At 36.2% G+C, this 21,821-nt stretch overlaps 1 protein-coding gene across 1 annotated transcript in view; it reads right to left on the bottom strand.

Moving 5' to 3' along the window:
• Positions 1-544: 544 nt before the first annotated feature.
• The window catches only part of chpt1 (choline phosphotransferase 1), a 49,508-nt gene continuing 28,231 nt past the window's right edge, over positions 545-21,821 (bottom strand). The window contains exons 4-9 of the mRNA XM_039761704.1: positions 18,391-18,475; positions 6,530-6,661; positions 4,391-4,549; positions 3,706-3,831; positions 2,653-2,760; positions 545-1,020 (exon numbers count right to left, since the gene is read on the bottom strand). Of these exons, the coding sequence (XP_039617638.1) occupies positions 982-1,020; positions 2,653-2,760; positions 3,706-3,831; positions 4,391-4,549; positions 6,530-6,661; positions 18,391-18,475 (649 nt within the window). The 3' untranslated portion in view covers positions 545-981. The remainder of the gene's footprint in view (positions 1,021-2,652; positions 2,761-3,705; positions 3,832-4,390; positions 4,550-6,529; positions 6,662-18,390; positions 18,476-21,821) is intronic.

Raw genomic sequence — 21,821 nt, 5'->3', positions numbered from 1 at the left:
TACAATTCTTACTTGTTCATTATTTCACTAGTTCTTAACTTTCTGAGAGATATTTAGATCGATCTATAAATCTTATTTTCCCTAGCAAATGAAAAAAATGTACACAAAATTTTTCTAATCAAACATTTTCCTCCTCCTTGCCTCTCCCAGCCCACATGTTATGGCTTTGATATCCACCTTGCTGATGTTACTTGGTGTATTGCAGATTTAAGGGGAAAATAAATAAATAAAATCATGATAGACTCAGCAAGATATTTTGTAACACATTTATATAATTTAGATTGTATAAATGTAAAAAAATAACATGTTTTAAACAAAATAAACTTTAAGTATTATATACTGAATTGATCACATGGCAAAACAGAACAGAGATCTGTTTCTTCATGATTTATACAGTGATCCTTAAAACTTTAAACAGCTAAGTATCAACAAATGTTTTTAATAAATGCAAGTGAAAGAAAAAAATAAAAAAATACCTTTACATTCCCTTTCTTGTAAGATTATTTCAACATTATTTACAAAGGTCACACTTTTTCCTATCATCAGAAGGTAAGCCTCTAGCCCATTTCTGGAAGAGCACTATTTCCAAGAGTCCTTCTGGGTCCAGCCGCCAGGGCCATGCTCTGTTCATCAAGTAACAATAAGAATACAGCTAAAATCTTTGCAACCTCAGCAGTGACTATTCCCACCTAGTAAAATGACAGCAAATAGAATTTTAAATTGTGATAGTCTAGTGAAGAGCCAGATGTGGTACTTCTGCTATATGAGTTATTGACCCATCACTGGACACTGTATCTAGACATTAGGTGTGCCTCTGCAGTTTGACCTTTGAACATAAACACAGCTCAGCTGTATTTGATCATTTTCTCCTCATTTCCATATACCAAATGTATTATACATGTTTAACCATACACGTTTTCATTCCTTCATCCCAGCAACAGCAGGAAAATGGCAACAGTTCTCATATCTCTTCAGTCCATGTCACTCTGATGATGCCACAGCAATCGATATATCATCAACCTATGCAACACAATTGAAAATGTTAATAAATGAAAATATCCTTTTTCTTTAAGCATTATTTGAACTACTGAGTTTTTAGAGTTAAGCCATAGTGGACTAACAACATTTAATATAATTATGAATAAATAGTTTACATATGCACTTATTTAAACAGACTATCAAGGCAAAACTATAAACGGATAAAATTGTTCCAAAAATGTCTGCTATCAGCAATAAATGCCACTGAGCCGTAAAGTGCATAATATGCAAATGCTTACTGGAAAGTTTTGCATAATAAAGGTAAATGAAAGATCAGACAATATTGAAAGCTGAATGTCAATATCCTTTGGTACCACCCAGAAAGACTAATGAAACTTGGAGTAAAAAAACTAAATCAAATCAAAGCAAAAAACCTGTAGCTTTCAGGAAGGGCAGACAGTGTGGCTTGTCAGCTATGGTGCTTAACATTAAACCAGAAGTCCGCTGGTTCACTTTCTGCTTCGGTGTCTCCCTCATCAGGTTACCTCACCTGTCTGTGCTTCAGCCATAAAAATAATGAGAAAACCACTGCAATGTCTCCAGAGCTTGTAAGCCTCCTTAAATAAAGACTTCTGACAAGTAAACCATCATGAAAACCCAGTTTTGGTATTGGGCAACAAACCAACATTCTGTACTGCAAGACATGTTGTGTGCTAAAAACCCTAGGGAACACCTGGGTATATTTTTGCTACACTATTGTGTATTCACTGGTGTTTAAACAAAACCAGACTCATTAGTATATGAATACATTTTAAAACAAGATATTAATTTATTTTCATAATTTCTCTCCTTCAAAACATAATTTGTGACATAACCTCTAAATGACAGTCTTTCATTTTTAAATTGTGCATTTTTGAAAATACTTTTCCTTAGAAAAGGCAAAATTAATTTTAACTTCTTGCTTAGTCGACATACTGCCATAAATTATAAGACGCCACTTGTAAACAAAAAAAAAAAAAAAAAAAAAGTGGCCTTAAAAATAAACTTGTAATTAGAAAAATCAAAAATATAAATATCATAAAATACACGATTACAATACTATTTAACAGGACACATACACTAGATATTACATAATTATATAAAATTTGTAAACTTTCATTTATAAAAATTCTCAATAGTACAGACAATACTCTCCAAGAATGCTTGGAATGTTCAAATAAAACCACTTGACGGTACACAGCCATTTGTTTAGCTGCTTTGTACAATTAGTGAAAATTAAAAATAAATAACTTAAGGCTGTCAAAAACTGACATAAGAAATCAGTCAAAATTTTCTATTGATAGCCCATCAGGAAGAGGTTTTGTATTTAGTGTAAAATCGGATGGACCCAACTCTACGTGATTTGATCTACAAATTGAGTGAGGTGGCATCAATAATGAAAGACATGTGAAACTGCACACTTCTTTTGAAGTGTTTGGTCCACCAAAATATTTTAACATTAATGGTTATTTAGTTATTAGTTCTGATTTCGTGGCATATTAGAGTTTCATTAATTGGACTATTTTTTGCATCATCTTTATTTTCTAGATTTATAACAGATTCCCTTTTAACAGTAACGTCCTCTGAAATAACCTCCTCCTTTTGGGCTACCAGTCAGTCTTGGTGACTTGAGACCTGATCAGAAACTTGAGGCTTGATTCTGAAGACTTGAATGCGAAGATGAGAAGCAATCTGAAGGCATACACCAGTGCAGTACTTCACTAAGTCGACTAGTGAAATCACCTGGAAAAAGAGAGGGGGGTCGGAGGAGAGATAGCTGTTAAGATGGCAGGATGTGAAAACCGAATTATGCAAGTGATCCATTCAAACAGCCCATAGCAGACATACTGGGTCAAAGAGACCCAAAGTAAATTAAGAGTTTAATACCCTAAAACTGTAACTCAAAAAGAAAATCTATTTTACATCTCACATAAAGATGGGCATATACAGTCAACTGTCAATCAGTAGAACAAGATGCATTGACCAGCCTGAAGTTCAGGGGTATACGGACTCCTGGACATTAAAAAATTTCCATTTATTTTTTTTTTTCCAGAGGCAGTTTTATTTTGTATTTACTTTTGGGGAATAATTAAACAATTTTGTACAACTTGTAATTAACACTGATTCTACTCTCTAGAATTCTTTTCCAAAGTTTGGTAATGAAAATGTTTATTTCCTAATAAAAAAGTTCCTTTTTCTCAATAGCTTTCTAATCCCATCTTTAAGTTGTAAAACTTTTATTTTAGCTGGCTGTTTGGCCCTTGATGGACAGAAACAATTACAAAATGCATCAGCAATACAGTATGTCATTTCTTTCCTACTACTGTAATGCAAAGAACTTTAATGTGGTATAAAGGACAATTGTAATATAAAATATAAAAGTAGAAACATACACTGTAATATTGACCACAGCTCATGATGATTGACCAACTGGAAAGAAAAAATTTAGTGTGGAATTTATGTGCAACAATGTCAGTTATCTTTACTAATCATCCTTTGCAAGCATACATCAGCAGAACTGTTAAATTGCTGAGGCACACACTCAACCATTCCATCTTTGCTTTACCTAGTCCTTCAGTTTTCAGGAGAAGGAGAACTTGGCACATGTTAAAAAGAGTTCAGTAAAAACAGATTTTGTGCATTGCACATTTACTCTACTGAAGAAAATTTGATCTAAAGCAAACTCACCATTGCTATCAAAAGCACAACGTATTCATCAACAAAACTGTTGAAGTACTGGTTCAAGAATAAGAGCGCTGGACCAATAAATGATGCATCTTGCAAGTAAAGCTCACTCTTTGTCATATGCGCCACCTAGGATGACAAACATGGGAGGGTGTAGTTGAGAAACATCACCTTAAAAGTTAGATTACAAAAACGGCTGCAAAATTGCATTTTCATTTAGAAGACCCATTCATTGGGTAGAATGGCTAAATATTATGGCAGTAACTACAAATTAAGATTAAATAATCACAAAAATAGTATACTCAATCTTGGGATTAAAAAAGGAAATAAAAAAAACATCCAACCTTCATACATACTGTACTTGCACCTGAATTATCAGTTACAAGCCCTATGGATGCACTGGGTGTCAGACAAAAAACTACCAGTGGAAGTATATCACAGTGTGCAAAAACACCATCACTCCCTCACATGCACTTCTTTGAGAGGAAACTCCAATAGCCTCAGAAAATCCTTGCAGACAATGGCCATGCCAAGAATTAAACCCAGTTCTCTGCAGCTTTGACCTCTCCTAAAATAAAAAGCACTTTTTTCCTAAATGGATTTGCATCTAAAATTAAAACTTTATTGATATGCACCTCTAAAAAGGAACCACTTCTATATACACATTCTTTATAATATAATCCCTTACCACAAGTTTGTTTGAAACCTTGGCGCATACAAATCCAAAGGTGAGAATATATAGGCATGGATGGTTTTCAAAAAGCTGACTTGATGATTTCTTGAAAATGATGAAGGCCAAAGTCAAGGCTAAGCCTATGTGCAAGCCTGGAGATAGTACACTGGTATCCTTGGAAAATGTTCCACAAAAGAAAAAAAAAATATATCAAATAATGAAGGTGTAAATACTGGTTAGCAACAATAAATCAATCACTTATACAAAACAATAAAACTGCCTAAAGGTGCATTGACGGACAAAAGCCGGCAGAGAATTCCTCACTAGAAAGAAAATTTCTGATCATTCATGCCTGCACCAGAGAACTTATTGAAGTAATTAGGCCAGGGAAAGAATAGCATGCATTGTAGAAACAGACTCTGAAGTGGCAAATATTCATGGTTTTATCGTTATATAGCAACATGTGCCTTATTCCTCAATGGAACCTTTCTTTCTACAAATAAAAACCCTTGTGACTAGTCTATGTGTTGTCTCTGGGTCCTTGAGAAATGACTAAAACCTTTCTTTGCCTTTTTCCATAAGGACATCAAAAAAGGATGCCACTTTTTTCTGCTAGGGGGTCCTACAACTTCAGGTGTTCAGCTTAAGATGTCACAGACTGTCAGGTAATGGTGGCCATTGCAGTCTTTGCAACATCTTTTCCTTTGTTTCTGCTGAGAGTTGGTCTTTAAAAAGGGGCGAAGCCTGTCAAAATGTTCAGACAAAAACTAGAAATTGAAAATGCAGCATATGCATTACCAGCAACAGCCTGGCTTGGGTAGATCTTCAGAACTGATAAAATTTCAATGTCATCGTGAGGAGATCAGATTGTAAATGATGTTTCACTCTACTGTCTGACATTTATATACATATATACACACATACATATATACCAAAAAAATCTGTGATGATTTTGGATTACATGTAACAACTTAATTGTGAAGGTTTTGACACTTGCACCTTTTGACACTTTGACCTGTCATTACCAGGTGCTTCTAAAAATGTGTGTAGAGACTATGAATAAACTAGGAATAAAATAGAAATAAGATAGAAATAAAACTGACACTTCGACTTACTACTAGAATATTCTGGGTTTTTTTCCCCCGTTTACTAATCACTTAGCCATTAAAGAATCCAGAACAAGAGTATGTACATACAATAGTTATAATACAAAGAAGCTTTTTAAAAACGAAGAAAATTCAAAATGTTTCACAATCAGGTGAAAATTTAACATGTAGGCAAGATATTCACAATAGACAAAAATTCTGTAAGCTACTTGAGCAAATGATTCTGCAAACATCAACTCATATTAGATTATATATATATATATATATATAAAATCTTCTAAATCTGCTTTATGCTACACCAGATTTCTGGGACCTGGAGTTTATCCCAGCAAATAGGGATGCTCCAATTGATCAATCACCAATCAAAATCAGCCGATTTTCACTGGAGGAAAAAAATGCTTGATCGGTGATTGGTAAAAAGGCAACTGTGGTCTATAGTTTAATTATAGAGATGCATTTTAATATAGGACATAAGACTGCTATGCATCTAGTTATGCAGATTAGTGTAAAAAGTAGTATAAAGGGATAAACAAAATTCAATATTGGAATCGGTTGATTAAGTAAAATGAAATCTGTTATTGGTATCTGCCTTAAAAACCCTGATAGAAGCAGCCCTGCCAGCAAGTACAGGAGACAAGGCAGTAACAATCCCTGGACAAAGCATAGCCCATCACAGGGTGGACACGCACACCTGGAACAATTTGGCATTGCCAATCTACCCAAGGTGTACCTACCAACAGCTTCAATAGGTTCCACCAGTTCCTAAATGTAATGGTTCACATACTTTTCCTTTCTTAAACTATAAATTTACCATTTTCTTCAGTAATGACAAGATATTATACAACATCAACTTTAATTAATAAAAGTCTTTATCCATTATGACTTTGATAGTTATGAAAACATTTTTTCAACAGTATGAATGTCTACATTTTTCTATACATGTAAAGAGCACTTGATATTGTGCTAAGTGTTGATCATAAAACTGTACAAAAGAACTGTGAAATGTAATGCAAAATTTAAAAAAATAACAAAATGAGAAAAAACATACAGCGACAGTAGAGCCATTCTTGCCAACGCCTCCACTGAGAATCACATGGAAATAGTTGGTACAGGAATACAGGAAACCTCCAATTATACCAATGATGGGAAAGACTTGCAGTGTGCATCCTATGACTGGAAGCTACACAGGGGAGACAAGGGCACAATTGTCATAATTACTGTGAGATCACAAATCCCCATGCCTCTGAGCTTTCCATATACTGTATAAACTTCCAGCTTAAGCAGACTTGTTAATAAAAGAAAGTATTCTCTCTTCCAGTTGAGGTTTATCACATGATGCAATTAATTACCTTTCTGATATCCCAAGGGTAGTTTTATTCACACTTCCATGGGCAGCAAAGAGTGAAACAAAAGTTTGGTTTAATTTACCTTTACCTACTTATATAACACAATTAAATTTAATAAATGGCTATTCAGTTGTGTCCCCGAGACAGAAAATGAGGTCTTGATGCAAAAATATAATCTCCGCAACATGTAGAGGTTTCTCAACTTTAATAATCATTTATTGCAAGTTGGTTTTAAAATTTCTGTGTACCTTTATACATACATGCACATCTACCGGTGAAGAGTTTTAGAACACCTCAGTTTTTATAGAAATGCATGCAGTTTAATGTCTTCATATTTCATGGAATCAAAGGATAGAACAAACAAACAAACAATGGCAAATAAAAAAATAATTCAACAAATCATTAATTGTACAAAATTGTATAAAATTTTTGATTCATCAAAGTATCTTCCTATTGCTGATATACCAGCCAAACTGTGGTAACCCTTTTGATTCAGAATGCCAATCACTCCATGCAAGTCACCAACTCTGCCTCTAGTAAATAACCCCAGACAATTATACTTTCTCAATGTGTGACACTGATTGTCAAACATGGAGAAGAAACAATCCTTTCACGAACTCTGTGTACAAACACCCTGACATGATGAACCAAAGATTTCAAAATTTGAGGTCCTACTTTGTCTTTTCAAAGAATGCCTTTCCTACTGTCATTTGCTCGGTCAATCCTGCAGCACAAAGTCTCCTCTTCACAGTTGAAGCAGAGACTTGCTTTTTTCAACCACTGTTAAGCTGTGCTTGAAGCTGCTGTGCTGTGAGGTGCCTATCACACAAGCTGGTGATCCTCAAACTTGTCTTCTGATTGGTTGTGATTTTAGGCCTGCCAGATCTCTTCCCATCAGTTTCTTCTTTTGACACCGATTTTTGTTTTATTTTTGCAATTTCTCTAAATGAAACACATTTCTAAGGGTAATAATGCTCTGTCTTCATTTCATTTGTATAATTGCCGTTTTCTTGCCATTATCACTGGAATATTGTCTAAGTACTACTTCAAGAGGGTGTAGTAACAAAGTCTGTTGCAACAGATAGAAGGATATTAAGTAATCAGATGTTGGATACCTGTGCAAATTATTTGCTTCAATTTGCAAGGCTTAATTAACTTTAATTGCTGGAGAACATCTGTACGTTGTAACCTATTAACTATTCCCTGAAGGAGGCCCATTTGTAGTATTCTGAAATTCCTTTTTTTCCCCCCCAACAATTTTTGCTAACCTAAACTTTAAATATAAACCTCTGGCAGTTTACTGCTTACCTTTCCACCATTTTAGGTCATTCATTGCAATTAAATTGACTAAATTTGAAGAAAAACCGATGTATTTTAAAACTTTTGACCAGTAGTGTATATTTTTTAAAACTAAAACAGATGGAAACAGCAGCACACAATAACATTAGTTATCATTTAAACAAAAGGGTTTTTTTTTTTTTTTTTTTAATACTCTTTGAACAACAGAATTACTATGAAGCAAACTATATTGAACATGAGAAATATTGGTTTATGTAAAACCATTATGATCCAGTGACCACAATATAATGCATTTCACAGTGTTTTGGCAGGGTGCATAAACTTAATAGTTTTAGCTTTTGCATAACTTTAGTAAGAATTTTTGCTCAGATTTGGCAAATTCTAGGGGAAGAAAAAAAAAAACACACCAACTAGGATAAGCTTTTAATTATAGAATGAGTTGAGAAGCAGTGGAATGGGGTTAAAACTGTTTTACATACAATACAGTGCAGGACAAGTTCATCCTGAAATTTAGAAGCAGTAAGAAGTTAGACAGGACTCTACAATAATAAAAAAAGAAGCTTTATAAAGGCGTATAAGACTGATAATTCCAAAGCAAATCGTAGTGCATATGATAAGAAATCTGAAAGACAGAGAAAAATATTGTAGAAAACGCAAATGATAACCCACAAAGGTGAACCTAGAATATATAGGAGAGTGAAATGGTGAATGATCTAAAATTTAGATTCTTCTGAACATATGAAGATGTCAATAACCAAACAGTACAGGAAGTAATGCTTGGACTACAAAAGTTGTAATGTAACAAACCTCCAGGACCATATAACATTTTCCCTCAAGCACACACAAAAAAAAAAAAAGAAAGTGTACATTTAACACTTAATGCTCCATCCCAATCCACAGCCAGTCACACCCAAAAAGTTAAAGCATCAGTATGCAGGCACCATACACATTATACCAGAGCTTACTTAACACAACATGAATAGCAGCTGCTTAGTTGGTTGATAGATGGCAATTTGAACAGATTTTGCACCCACAAGGGGTGGAAATGCCCAGTACAAAGTGAATTATCCTGTGAGGAGTAACAGTTCTTCACAATTAGAGGCAATGAGATAGATACAATTACTAAAGATTAATGTTATAGAAGAATACAACACATATGAAGTGATCATAGTCTTTGACTGAGACCAAAAGACATGTACAGTGACTTACACAGAACTGAAACCCAACTGCATGGTGAATGTGTGCACTGATGTCACGCTTAATGAACTCCTAGTTTTGAAAGCATTGCAAAGAAATGCAATTAAGAAATCCTCTGCATGAAACACTTTATTCTAGCATGTTTATTTCAGGTCATGTCAGAGATATTTTTTTCTTTTTATAAAATCAAAAAAGGTAGGATTTTGATATTTAAAAAAAAACAAAAAAAAAAAACACCAAACACCACAAAACAAAATCACACACAGCACCAGAAAAACTTTCACCCTATTGTAAATGGGTTAAATCCATGCATTTACATTCCTTCATTGCATCAAACAGCACTGACGAGTAGAAAACAAGCCAGTTTAAAAGGCAACAGAAAATAATAAAAGGCTTCTGAAAACCTTTGACGTGCTAGCTGATATTTTAATAACACAATGTACAATTATATACATTTTTAAAGGGTTGATACATTTCCTGGTGGCTCACTAACCACTGTAATTTATTCACAAAATCCACGTGGCGAGGTTAATGCAACACTGAATGACCATCTACATTTATTTATTCGTCAACAAGCCTGAAAGGTACTTTAATAATTTGTGGCTTCAGGAATTTCCTTAGCACAGGTATGATGTGATTAAACAATTGAAAAATACTGCAACTGTTTTTGTACAGCCAGTCAGGAAGTTGTTGGAAAAATGTTTTACAAGTGGACAAATTTCAAAACAAGAAATGGTTTATAATAATAAAAAAAAAAAAAACAACACACACTACACAATTGCTGAGAAAGACTAACTGAAAATGAAATTTAACGCAACCAAGATGATTATATGAGAAATACCATACACAAAATACACCTCCCAAATCTTGCTAATGAAAAGAACGGAATGGATGTATCAAAGTATGATAACAACATGCTGAATTTATTGGGTGCACTGCAGACTAACTTAATGCACAAACCTATGCTGCAAAGTCATATTACACATCTCAATCATTGCAGACTGTGAAACTGATGTAAGTGGTAGAGAATGCAAAAATATATTGTAGCCATGCTTCCTCTGGTGTACCTATTCATTTTCTTGTTGGAATAGCGGAACTTAAAAAGTGTCATGCTCAGGGAATACTAAACACAATAAAATGTATATTTAATAATGCTGACCAGAGTAATTGGACGCAAGATAAAATATATGAATTTGAAGCAGACAGGCTTAATATTGGTGTATCAGATGAAATAGATACACTGCTAAAGAAGTGAAATATAAGAAAGCAATTGCTGTGGAGTTAGAATGTACAACTTGCAGTCCGTCAGCAGTGAAGACCCAGCATTTGCTGTGTCAAGTTTACCACGCAGTTTCTGCTTTTTTTCTCTTCAGACTGAAATATGGAACAAGGACACTACGCAGCTGTACACCATCATATGGTTACCTTGCTGCCGCCTCTTTACCGATATTAAAATGTAGATAACGATCTATTGTACAGTAAATAGAGTCTGATGTTGGTGGAGTGTTGCTGCTTTCTCTACACTTTAGAAGAATTCCCCAATTTGTTCTTAGTCTGTGGCTACAATTAAAACTAGTCTCATGACAATTAAATGTTAATGGTTATTTCATTTTTAGGAGTCAGTTGATGAAAAGTTAGTTTTTTAGTCCTGAGCCCTGAGAGATCCATACAAATATTAACTAATCTGGGTCTTCAGAAAGCGGTTGACAGTGTCCCACATAACAGGCTACTGCTGAATTGGCACAGTGAGTAGATGGGAGAAAAACTCATTTAAACACCAAGGGTAGGTACTGGGATTACTGCTTTTTTTAATAAGCAGAAATGATTTTGATAAGAATATATCAAAAATAAAAATATAAAAAAGGTTAACTTTGCAGAGGACAAACTAGTTGGGATAGCAGATAATCTGTATGCTGCCATCATTACAGAAGGATGTGGACAAAACTGATTGAGGTTTGGACAAATTTTTTGAAATTGAAATTTAAGGCAAATAAAATTTATTATATAAAGGAAATGTTAGATTTGAATACACAAGGCAGGTTTCAAACTTCAAAGTACACCTTACTGAAAACTACCTGTTCATTTTGTATATCCTGATAAGTCAAGGGAAGCTATGCTTAAGATCTGTAACACACTTGTGAGGCCTCACAGAGTACTGTATACAGTGTTGGTCCTCATATTATAAAAAGGATGTGGTAGTCACCATGACTGCTGAAGGCCTGTGTACTGGAGCTGGGTAGTCCTCTACAGCGCATCTTCAACCGGAGCCTGGAACAGGGGAGAGTCCCGAGGGTTTGGAAAACATCTTGCATCACCCCAGTCCCAAAGGTACCACGTCCAAGTGAGCTGAACGACTTCCGGCCTGTCGCTCTGACGTCACATGTGATCAAGACCATGGAGAGGTTGTTGCTTCACCACCTGAGGCCACAGGTTTGCTATGCCCTCGACCCTCTGCAGTTCACATACCAGGAGAAGGTTGGAGCGGAGGATGCCATCATCTATATGCTACACCGATCCCTCTCCCACTTGGACAGAGGCAGTGGTGCTGTAAGAATTAGGTTTCTGGACTTCTCTAGTGCCTTCAGCACCATCCAACCTCTGCACCTTAGGGACAAGCTGACAAAGATGGGAGTAGATTCATACCTGGTGGCATGGATCGTGGACTATCTTACAGACAGACCTCAGTATGTGCGTCTCGGGAACTGCAGGTCTGGCATGGTGGTCAGCAACACAGGAGCGCGCAAGGGACTGTACTTTATCCGGTCCTGTTCATCCTATATACATCGGATTTCCAATACAACTTGGAGTCCTGCCACATGCAACAGTTTGCAGACGACACTGCTCTCGTGGGCTGCATCAGGAGTGGGCAAGAGGAGGAGTACAGGAAACTAATTAAAGACTTTGTTAAATCTTGCGACTTAAACCACCTACAACTAAACACCAGTAAAACCAAGGAGCTGGTGGTGGATTTTAGGAGGCCCAGGCCCCTCGTGGACCCTGTGATCATTAGAGGTGACTGTGTGCAGAGGGTGCAGACCTATAAATACCTGGGAGTGCAGCTGGATGATAAATTGGACTGGACTGCCAATACTGATGCTCTGTGTAAGAAAGGACAGAGCCGACTATACTTCCTTAGAAGGCTGGTGTCTTTCAACATCTGCAATAAGATGCTTCAGATGTTCTATCAGGCGGTTGTGGCAAGCGCCCTCTACCTATGTGGTGGTGTGCTGGGGAGGCAGCATAAAGATGAGGGATGCCTCACGCCTGTACAAACTGGTGAGGAAGGCAGGCTCTATTGTAGGCACAGAGCTGGACAGTTTGACATCTGTGGCAGAGCGACGGGCACTGAGCAGGCTCCTGTCAATAATGAAAAATCCACTGAACAGTATCATCTCCAGACAGAGGAGCAGCTTCAGCAACAGACTGCTGTCACTATCCTCCTCCACTGACAGACTGAGGAGATCGTTCCTCCCCCACACTATGCGACTCTTCAATTCCACCCGGGCGGATAAACGTTAATATTATACAAAATTATTGTCCATTATACTTTCATAGTTATCACTCTTTAATTTAATATTGTTCTTTATCAGTATGATGCTGCTGGAGTACGTGAATTTCCCCTTGCGATTATTAAAGTATCTATCTATTTAGTGCTAGAGAAAGTCCAAAGGAAAGTGACTAAGCCGATTCTAGACAGAGATATGAGCTATGAGGAAAGTGAACCTTTTTTTGTTCTTTATTTCTCCTTATACAATTTCTTATATTAGGAATTTGACCCCAAGGGGTATATGAAAACTAACAAAATGCAGGATCAGCCATTGTACAGCACCCCTGGAACAATTGCAGGTTAAGGGCTTTGCTTAAGGGCCCAGCAGAGAAGAATCCCTTTTAGCAGTAGCAGGGATTAAAACAGGCAACATTCCAGATACCAGTGCCGATCCTTAGCCTCAGAGCCACCATTCCGTCAGCACTTTCAGTTTAAGTAAACTGAAATTAAGAGGTGAAATGACTGAAGCATTTAAAACTATGAAGAGTTTGATGGATCCAAGCTGTTACTTTAAAATTAATTCTTCAACAAGAACGTGTGGTCACAGATGGAAAATGTTAAATGTAGATTCTACACAAAAGAATAAGATTACCTTCACACAGACATATATAGATGGATGGAATACATTTCAAATAGCATTTCAGACAGTCAGACTTTGGCCAGTTTCAAAAAACTCTGCTTGATGTTATTTTGGAGAAACTTGGTAAAAAACTGCCAGGCTTTGTTGGACTGAATGGTCTATTCTCATCAATATTTTTCTCATCTTCCCAGAAATTAAATGTGATTTTTCTTTTTCTTTTCTTTCAGAAACAAAATACTGCAAAAAAATGAAAGGAACCCCTTTTAATCAGAGTATAGCATCAAGTCAATGAAACTTCGGGGATACTGATCTGGTCAGTTAAGTAGCAGAGGGGGTTGTTAATCAGTTTCAGCTGCTTCGGTGTTAATTAACAACAGGTACACTAAAGGGGCAACAATGAGACAACCCCCAAAACAGGAATGGTTTAACAGGTGAAAGCTACTGACAATTTTCCCTCCTCATCTTTTCTGTTTTTTTTCCCCACTAGTTTTGCATTTGGCTACTGGTAGCATGAGGCAATACCTGGAGCCTCATGTATAATGCCGTGCGTAGAATTCGCACTATAACATGACGTAAGCACAAAAGCCGAAATGTGCTTACGCACAGAAAAATCCAGATGCAGGAATCTTTCTTTCTTTCGCTCGTACTTCCGTGTTCTTCCGCTACATAAACCCCGGTTAGTGTGAAAAGTAACGCTCGTGCACGCGCCTTCTGTCCTGCCCCAACTCCTCCCAGAATTACACCTCTTTGAATATGCAAATCAATATAAAATCTCCCTTAAGCTTAGCCTTCTGTGAAAAGACAATGGGAAAAGCACGGGGAAAAATAAGAATTTCAGAGAATACCAAGTTGAAGCAAAGGAAAAACATACTATTTGTTTATTTAAACCGTGATATAGATCGAGTGACAGAGCGTGTTGGAGAAACTTTAAAGCTCACGTTCACAAAGTCGCACAGTGCCGAAAATAAAAAGAAGTTGTCAGATATCAAAGTCGCCGTGAAAAGGCGAGTCGTAGCCCACTGTCTGTGTGTCATATGAAAGCTTATTAGGGTACAGAGAAAAAAAAAAAAGGCACACAATTGGAAAAAGCACAAAATGTCAACTTCAATCTCGAAATTTCCACTTTAATCAAATAGTTTATTTTGTCATTAAAGTAGAACATCATAAACTTCATCTTAAAATCGTTTAATTATGATGTGATTTGAGAAACTGGTTAAAGTAGCACGTTAAATGCTTTGTTTTGTATATGATCTTCTATGTGCTCTGTGTGTGTGAATCACTACTTGCTTCTTAAACCGGCTCTCTTCCTCAGACTGGACACAATCCATTACATTCGTGATATTACAGCACTCTGAATAACTAAAATATGGAGATGTATACGTAATATCATTTTCATAAAATGACAGGAGTTAAAGCACATTATTAAACATGGGTTTCACAGTGCAGTGATTGTGCGCGACCTTCGATGAAATTCTTTATTGCAGCAGTACTCATGGGCGGCTCTAGGCTTGTGGCGGCCCTGGGCAGAGAAAGAATCGGTGGCCCCTTCGCCCACCAATGTCAATATGGTATCTTATGCACGGTGGATGGCCACATCCGATGCGGACACTGCATAGCCGACTCGTGCTCATGACACAAGCGTTTAACTTTTGTCGAAATTATTAACAATATATAGATTATTTAAATGAAGATAAAGTTTTCTGTATACAGTAATCACTCGCTATATCGCGCTTCGACTGTCACGGCTTCACTCTATCGCAGATTTTAAATGTAAGCATATCTAAATATATATCACGGATTTTTCGCTGGTTCATGGATTTCTGCGGACAATGGGCCTTTTAAATTTATGGTACATGCTTCCTCAGTTTGTTTGCCCAGTTGATTTCATACAAGGGACGCTATTGGCGGATGGCTTAGAAGCTACCCAATCAGAGCATGTATTACATATTAACTAAAACTCCTCAATGATATGCTTCCCGCACGGTGCTTGATTGTTTGCATTTCTCTCTCTCTCACCCTCTCCGACATTTTCTGCGCCTGATGGAGGGGGTGTGAGCAGAGGGGCTGTTTGCACAGAGGCTGTTTGCCTAGAGGATACGGACGCTCCTCTACAAAATGCCGCTTTATCGCGGTGCTTCGGCATACTTAAAAGCACGTATTGATTTTTGATTGTTTGCTTTTCTTAGCGAGCGCTCTCTCTCTTTGACATTCTCTGCTTCTGACGGCGCTCCTTTGAAGAGAAGATATGTTTGCATTCTTTTAATTGTGAGAAAGAACTGCCATCTCTGTCTTGTCATGGAGCACAGTTTAAACTTTTGACTAAAGGGTGTTATTTCATGTCTAGAGGGCTCTAATAATGTTAACAGTGTGGGAGAGTTTATAAGGGCTTAAAATATATAAAAATAACCATACAAACATATGGTTTCTACTTCGAGGATTTTCATTTTGCAACCCCCGCGATCGAGGAGGGATTACTGTAATATATTTTTAAGATGAAATGCAGCAAAATGTTTATCGTCATCATATGTAAATACGCGCTTTATAAAGTGGCTCAGGTTATGCAATATTATAACTGTAGTGCAAGTTTACAGTGAGGTAATTCTACTTATAAGTACAGATAGTTCTAAAAGAAGCAATTGATTGAGTGCGTTTATAGTTCTTGGGATGAAACTACTTCTGAACCGCGAGGTCCGTACAGAAAAGGCTTTGAAACATTTGCTGTGGCTGAGGCAGCGTGTGCTTGATGCTGTATACCGATAATTCTCTTTCCAATCAGCAGCTGCTGTGATTCCCAACTCAGATACAGTGATATAAATACTCAGAGTGGTGCAGTGAGAGTAATATGGAAAAAGACGATCCGCTGTGGCAACTCCTAACGGGAGCAGCTGAAAGAAGAAAAAAAAAAAAAAAGGTGCAGTGAGAGTAACAACGCTAAAGCAGTTATGGTATTTGGAATACTATGGCTATTCCCTGGACCATTATATCGTTACAGGTTAATTACAATCAGATGCATTACACTAAAACAATACGCAATTAATTTCAGTGAATTTATAAAGCCGCGTCAGGAAAGAAAAGGATAACCACACAGGAACAGTAGCACTGCTTTAACGCTGGGTGCCAGCAGTCTGCAAAACCGAGCGGAGGACTTGCGTACAACAGGGTATGAGGTACTGTGAAAATGTGCGTGGCTTTATGCCAAGTGTAGGTTTTATACATCGCAATTTGAACATGGAAACGTTCTTATGCAACATTTCTGTGCATCTGCACCGTTTATACATGAGGCCCCAGGTCTCTGCATGTTACTTTTCCGTGCATGGCACTTACAAGCAGGAGAGGAGACAAGATGTATTCTTAAGAGTCAAATGCTTGCTTAAAAATGACAAAGTAATGCAGACTGTGTGAACGCAATTTGCATTTCTTAAAAAGGGAACCCGGGGAGGAAAAAAAAAAAAAAAAAAAAAGTGTGGGATAAGTGCAGCACTTTACATAAAGTACGACTGTGGTGATAAAGGTTTTTGTAGTCCACAAAGAACATTTAATTTTTTCTTTTTATTTCTTTTGACAGATAGGCAGGTATAATCACTCAACTATCTGTGCAAATGCATTGCCAAAACAGTCTGCTTTCCCAGCAGGACGGAGTGTTAGGGTGATTCTTTTCTGGCAAGATCTACTAAAGATATGCAAAAACCTCTAAATGTATAGCACAAAATTATGCTAATTATAAAAAGAGAATATTTAGAACCACTATTCATAGCTCCTAAAACCCAGACCGGGAAGAGGCATGTACAGAAAATGAATACATTGAAGAATGATATTCATAGTTCAGCTTTTCACAATTAGGAAGGAGCCTGACAAGAAAGTGCAAAGGATAAAAGGCACTGGCCAGAAGAAAAGAGAAGTCCCAGGGACCATCACAAGTAAAGAATCAGACTATAGCAATAGGATAGGATACCATTGCTAACTTAGATAAAATGGATCTTGTTGCTCTCTTTAAAGGAAAATGCAGTGGACACAGAAGTCCAAATCTTTAGCATCTACACAAGGCTCAAAAATGCAGACAAAACTAACCTTTGGAATTACTCAGGGATTTGGCTAGAATTAAACTTGGAAAGAGGTTTTAAAATAACCTTGGGTCAGTCAAACAAAGAAGCCTTGAGCTAGAAGTAGAGATTGGACGAGGGCTCACTGATGACACCAGAAGGCCATGTTTGTTAAAGACAGGAACAGAAGGCAAAGGGGACAGTGGTTTTTCATACTACTGGTAAAGTGGGAAAAATGTATGACCCATCTCACTCGAACACGGGAAAAGATGGATGCAGAAAGTAGATGAGTTTTTTTTTTTGTGTGTACTTTGTACTTTCTTAAAAGAAATTTGGTTGTGTCACATTAAATGATAGCTTGAATTCAATCAATATTTAATTTTATATAAAGAGCTTAACTGGTGCTTGTTTGCATTGTTCTTTATCAGAACCATATAAAAAAGAAAAAATAAATTCACATCCCCATACAAGATGCTTTATAAGGTAAACAAGATACCAATACAGTAGCAAATAAATGTAGACCTTTCATATTTAGCTGACCAAATACACAGTGTAATAGTGGCAGTTGTAGTAGGGCATCTACAACTGTCATAAATATGAACTGTAATTAATCTTCGTAATTCTAACCTACCAGGAAAAAAAATGGCAATGAAAAAAGAATTAATAAAAAGACAATATCATTAAGTAAATGGAAAAAATAATTTTCATTCTAACTCACGTAAGCCTGCAGCAAAATCTTGAAATGCCTGAAATATGCAGAGTATAGCATTCATATGCTTAAAACTTACTAAGTTTGCAAGGACACAAAAAGTTCACTTCAAACTCAAATTATTCAGCATAAAATCAATGGAAGATTCCAGACCTTAAGTACAAATATTATATTTTTAATTAACATATTACCCTGTATTCCCACAAACCAGTTCCTCCAAAGGCAGTCATCACATACATTATCGTGATGGCAACTTGGACTTCGGTGACATCAACTCTACAAAGGAAAAAAAAAAAAAACACATGATTTTGTAAATAAAAACAAATCGACCAATATATGCAGCAAGTACAAATTAATTATTTTTATCAGTGTAGAACTGACTAAAAAAAAAGCTGTGTCTATCCAACAAAAATCCAAATGCAGCAAAAAGTCTGACTTACTGAATACGGTTTGCACTAAATTAAATAAAATGGGGAGTCTCATGTATAAAGCTCTGAAAGGGAGAGGAAAAAAAAAAAAAAAAAAAAGACAAATATCACTGCCAGAATCAGTTTAATTTATTCCACCAACTAAAATTTACAATGAAGGACAGAGTAACAAAGTAATAATAAAAAGACAAGCTGCCAAATGATTATTCTTAGAAGAAACCATGGCCATCTACTGTGCACCCGTGAGTATTGTGGCAAGCAAAACAAAACTGCAGCATATTTGTGCTTTTGATTTTCAAAAGAACATCCTCAAACAAGCTCCTTGTTAAATGTGAAGGATAAATTGGTCAGATATACCTAAATCCACTATTGTGAGTCATAAAAGCACATTGTTAGGTGACCACAGAGCAAGAAGTGTAGACCAGGAAGTACGCAAACACAGCTATGGTAACTGTGCGCTCAAATATTAAATGTTTAAATTGATTTTTTAAATATTTCTAATATTAAAATGTGTAAAATCCACACACAAAAGTCCAAATTTCAGAGTATCAGTCATATGTTCAATATTGCATGAAGTACAACTGTTTTAACCAGTAATTAATTTTGATATTAATTTGTTTGCAAATTCTCTCCCCACTCAGGAATTTTTTATTTTGAAGGAAATATTTCTGATTAGATACAGGCATCTTTACAGACAATTCCTACCAACACTTTCACCTGATTGAGGATCACATGAGCATTACACTAACAGTAATAATGTGATCTCAATGTTTTTAACATGCCTTTAAAATATCAAAATGTTTACAGGACATTTACCTTAATATCATCATTACCCCGATTTATGTTCTAAACAGTTAAGTAAAAAGTCTAGATGGTTAACATCTTTCTAAATGTACCATTTTTTTGAAGAATAGAATATTAAGTGTCTCTTACGATTTTACCTGCTCTATTACCTCACAATACATTTCCATGCTTTTCTCAGAAATTAAAAATATAAATATAGGTTAGCATCACATTTATAAACCGAGGCGGATTTTTCAGATAGGTAACTAAATTAATATGTGGGCAGCAAAGATGGCTGATTACTGATACATACTGGACTGATAGAAGTTGTAAATGTTTTTAGGAAAGTTTAAATTAGACTTTCCTAGGAAAAAAAAAATCTGACTGAAAAGAAAAAAAGATTAAGTGTATGAATGAATATTTTATATAATTAATCTCTCTTTCAATATTTCTATATTTAAACACACACTAGAGACATCTCATGGTTATTTTAGTTATTTTATGTGCTTTTATCTTACAATTACATGATGCAAAAAATGTTTTAAGGGATTAAGGAACATATAATCCATGTACATATATACAACTTAAAAGACGCATACATAATTAAAATATACATCTGCATAAACTTTGTATTCTTTTATAAACATTGCTATTGTTATACAATGAGGAGTATGCTGGCCACCGACTTATCCTACTTTACTTATTTAATTTACATTTTTAAAAGCTTGCCAGTTGAATTTGCACATATCACAACTGCTGAAAGAAACAGTACCAGTCTACTGGACTTAATAGCCAGCTGGAGGTATTAAATTTGAAGATGACAACATTGCATTTATATAGCACTCACAAACTCAAAGTATTTTTGATATAGAGGGGAGGAGAAACCAATGTGCAGCATATTCACTAGGATGATGTGATGGCAGCTATATTTGAGCTAGTATGCTTACCACACATTAGTTATTAGGTGGTGGAGAGGTGAGAGATAGATAACCTGAACAAACTCAGCCAGGACACTGGAAAACCTCCTACTCTTCACAAAAGATGCCCAGGTATCTTTTATGACCATAGAAAGTAGGACCTTGGTTTTACATTTCATCTGAAGGATGGTGCAATTTTTGCATCAGTGTCCTCATCACTGCACTGGAGCATTGGATTTCACACTCAGACCACATGTTACATGCTGCTGCTGGTCTTAAAAGCACTTCCTGCAGCAAATCAAGTTTTTCTTAGGTGGTCTCTCACCCATGCTCTGGCCAGGCCCATACATGCTTAGCATCTGGTCAATTGCCTGTTCTGAAGTGCATGTGGTATGACTGCTAGTATATCTCCCACTTTTTACGAGACCCAAACCAATGTCTCACTTTACCAGATTCCAAAAATAAATGTTCAAGAAATAAGAGCAGGTCAGAAAACAAGACGAGAGACTGTCACAAAAGAAGTCTGACTTGAATCTATTTTAATTACATAATCAACATAAGGACAAATCAATCATAGTTTAGGACCACCCAGAAATTTATGCTTAATAGAAATTCATAACTTTTTTTTTTTTTAGCTAGGTACTATAAAACTGATTTAAAAATATACTCACGGCATTAACTGTGTTATTATGTTCATTACTGTTTCAAATGACTAGCGTTTAATTCATTATTCACATATAACTGCAAAGCCGCAATCCAGCAGCAATTCCTTTAGGGTTCTAATGGTAAACTCCCCTAGTCTATCCTTCATTAGTCATGTTTAGATGCAAATTAATTACAGAAAGATTTCTAATTGCATTAGCACCAATGAAACCCGTTATTCTGTTCACTTGTGTTGCTAGGTACTGGCAATCACTAAAGTTCAGTTCTGGGTTCAAAATGAAACCGCTTTCTCAAGAAAGCTTTTTTTTGCAGAACAAAGGTTATTCCATACAACAGATCGGCAATGAATTAAAGATTTTCTACAAAGGTGTCCATTACTGCTTTGAGGGTGACCTGGATCTAACCAGTATGCAAAAAGAGAGGGAAGGTCAAGATTGCCAACATAAGAGGGTAAGGACATCAGAATCTGCAGATGGAGAAACAAAAGCCTTACTGGTCTTCTTGAAATAGAGTACATGTCAAATACCAGTATCATCTGCAACAGGGAAACGGTGATTCAGGGATGCTAGAAACTGGCAAATAATTTGAAAAAGGTTAATAATGGGGCAAAAAAAAAAAAAACAGCCACAGATATTGGACAGAAAATGACTGGAAAAGCATATTATACTCAGGATTTCAGTGTCATCTTTTCTTTATTGTAGAAGACACTGGTATTTGGTGTGTTAGTGAGGAAGACAATGGAGGACCAGTGACGTGTATGTTTCTCACACTACACACTCCGATGTCCTCCTCTAAAGCAATTTCCTAGCCTGGTCATATTTAGATCTCCCT

Source organism: Polypterus senegalus, chromosome 8 (genome assembly GCF_016835505.1).
Source record: "Polypterus senegalus isolate Bchr_013 chromosome 8, ASM1683550v1, whole genome shotgun sequence".
Lineage (NCBI taxonomy): Eukaryota > Metazoa > Chordata > Cladistia > Polypteriformes > Polypteridae > Polypterus > Polypterus senegalus.
This window is presented reverse-complemented; position numbering and strand designations above follow the sequence as displayed.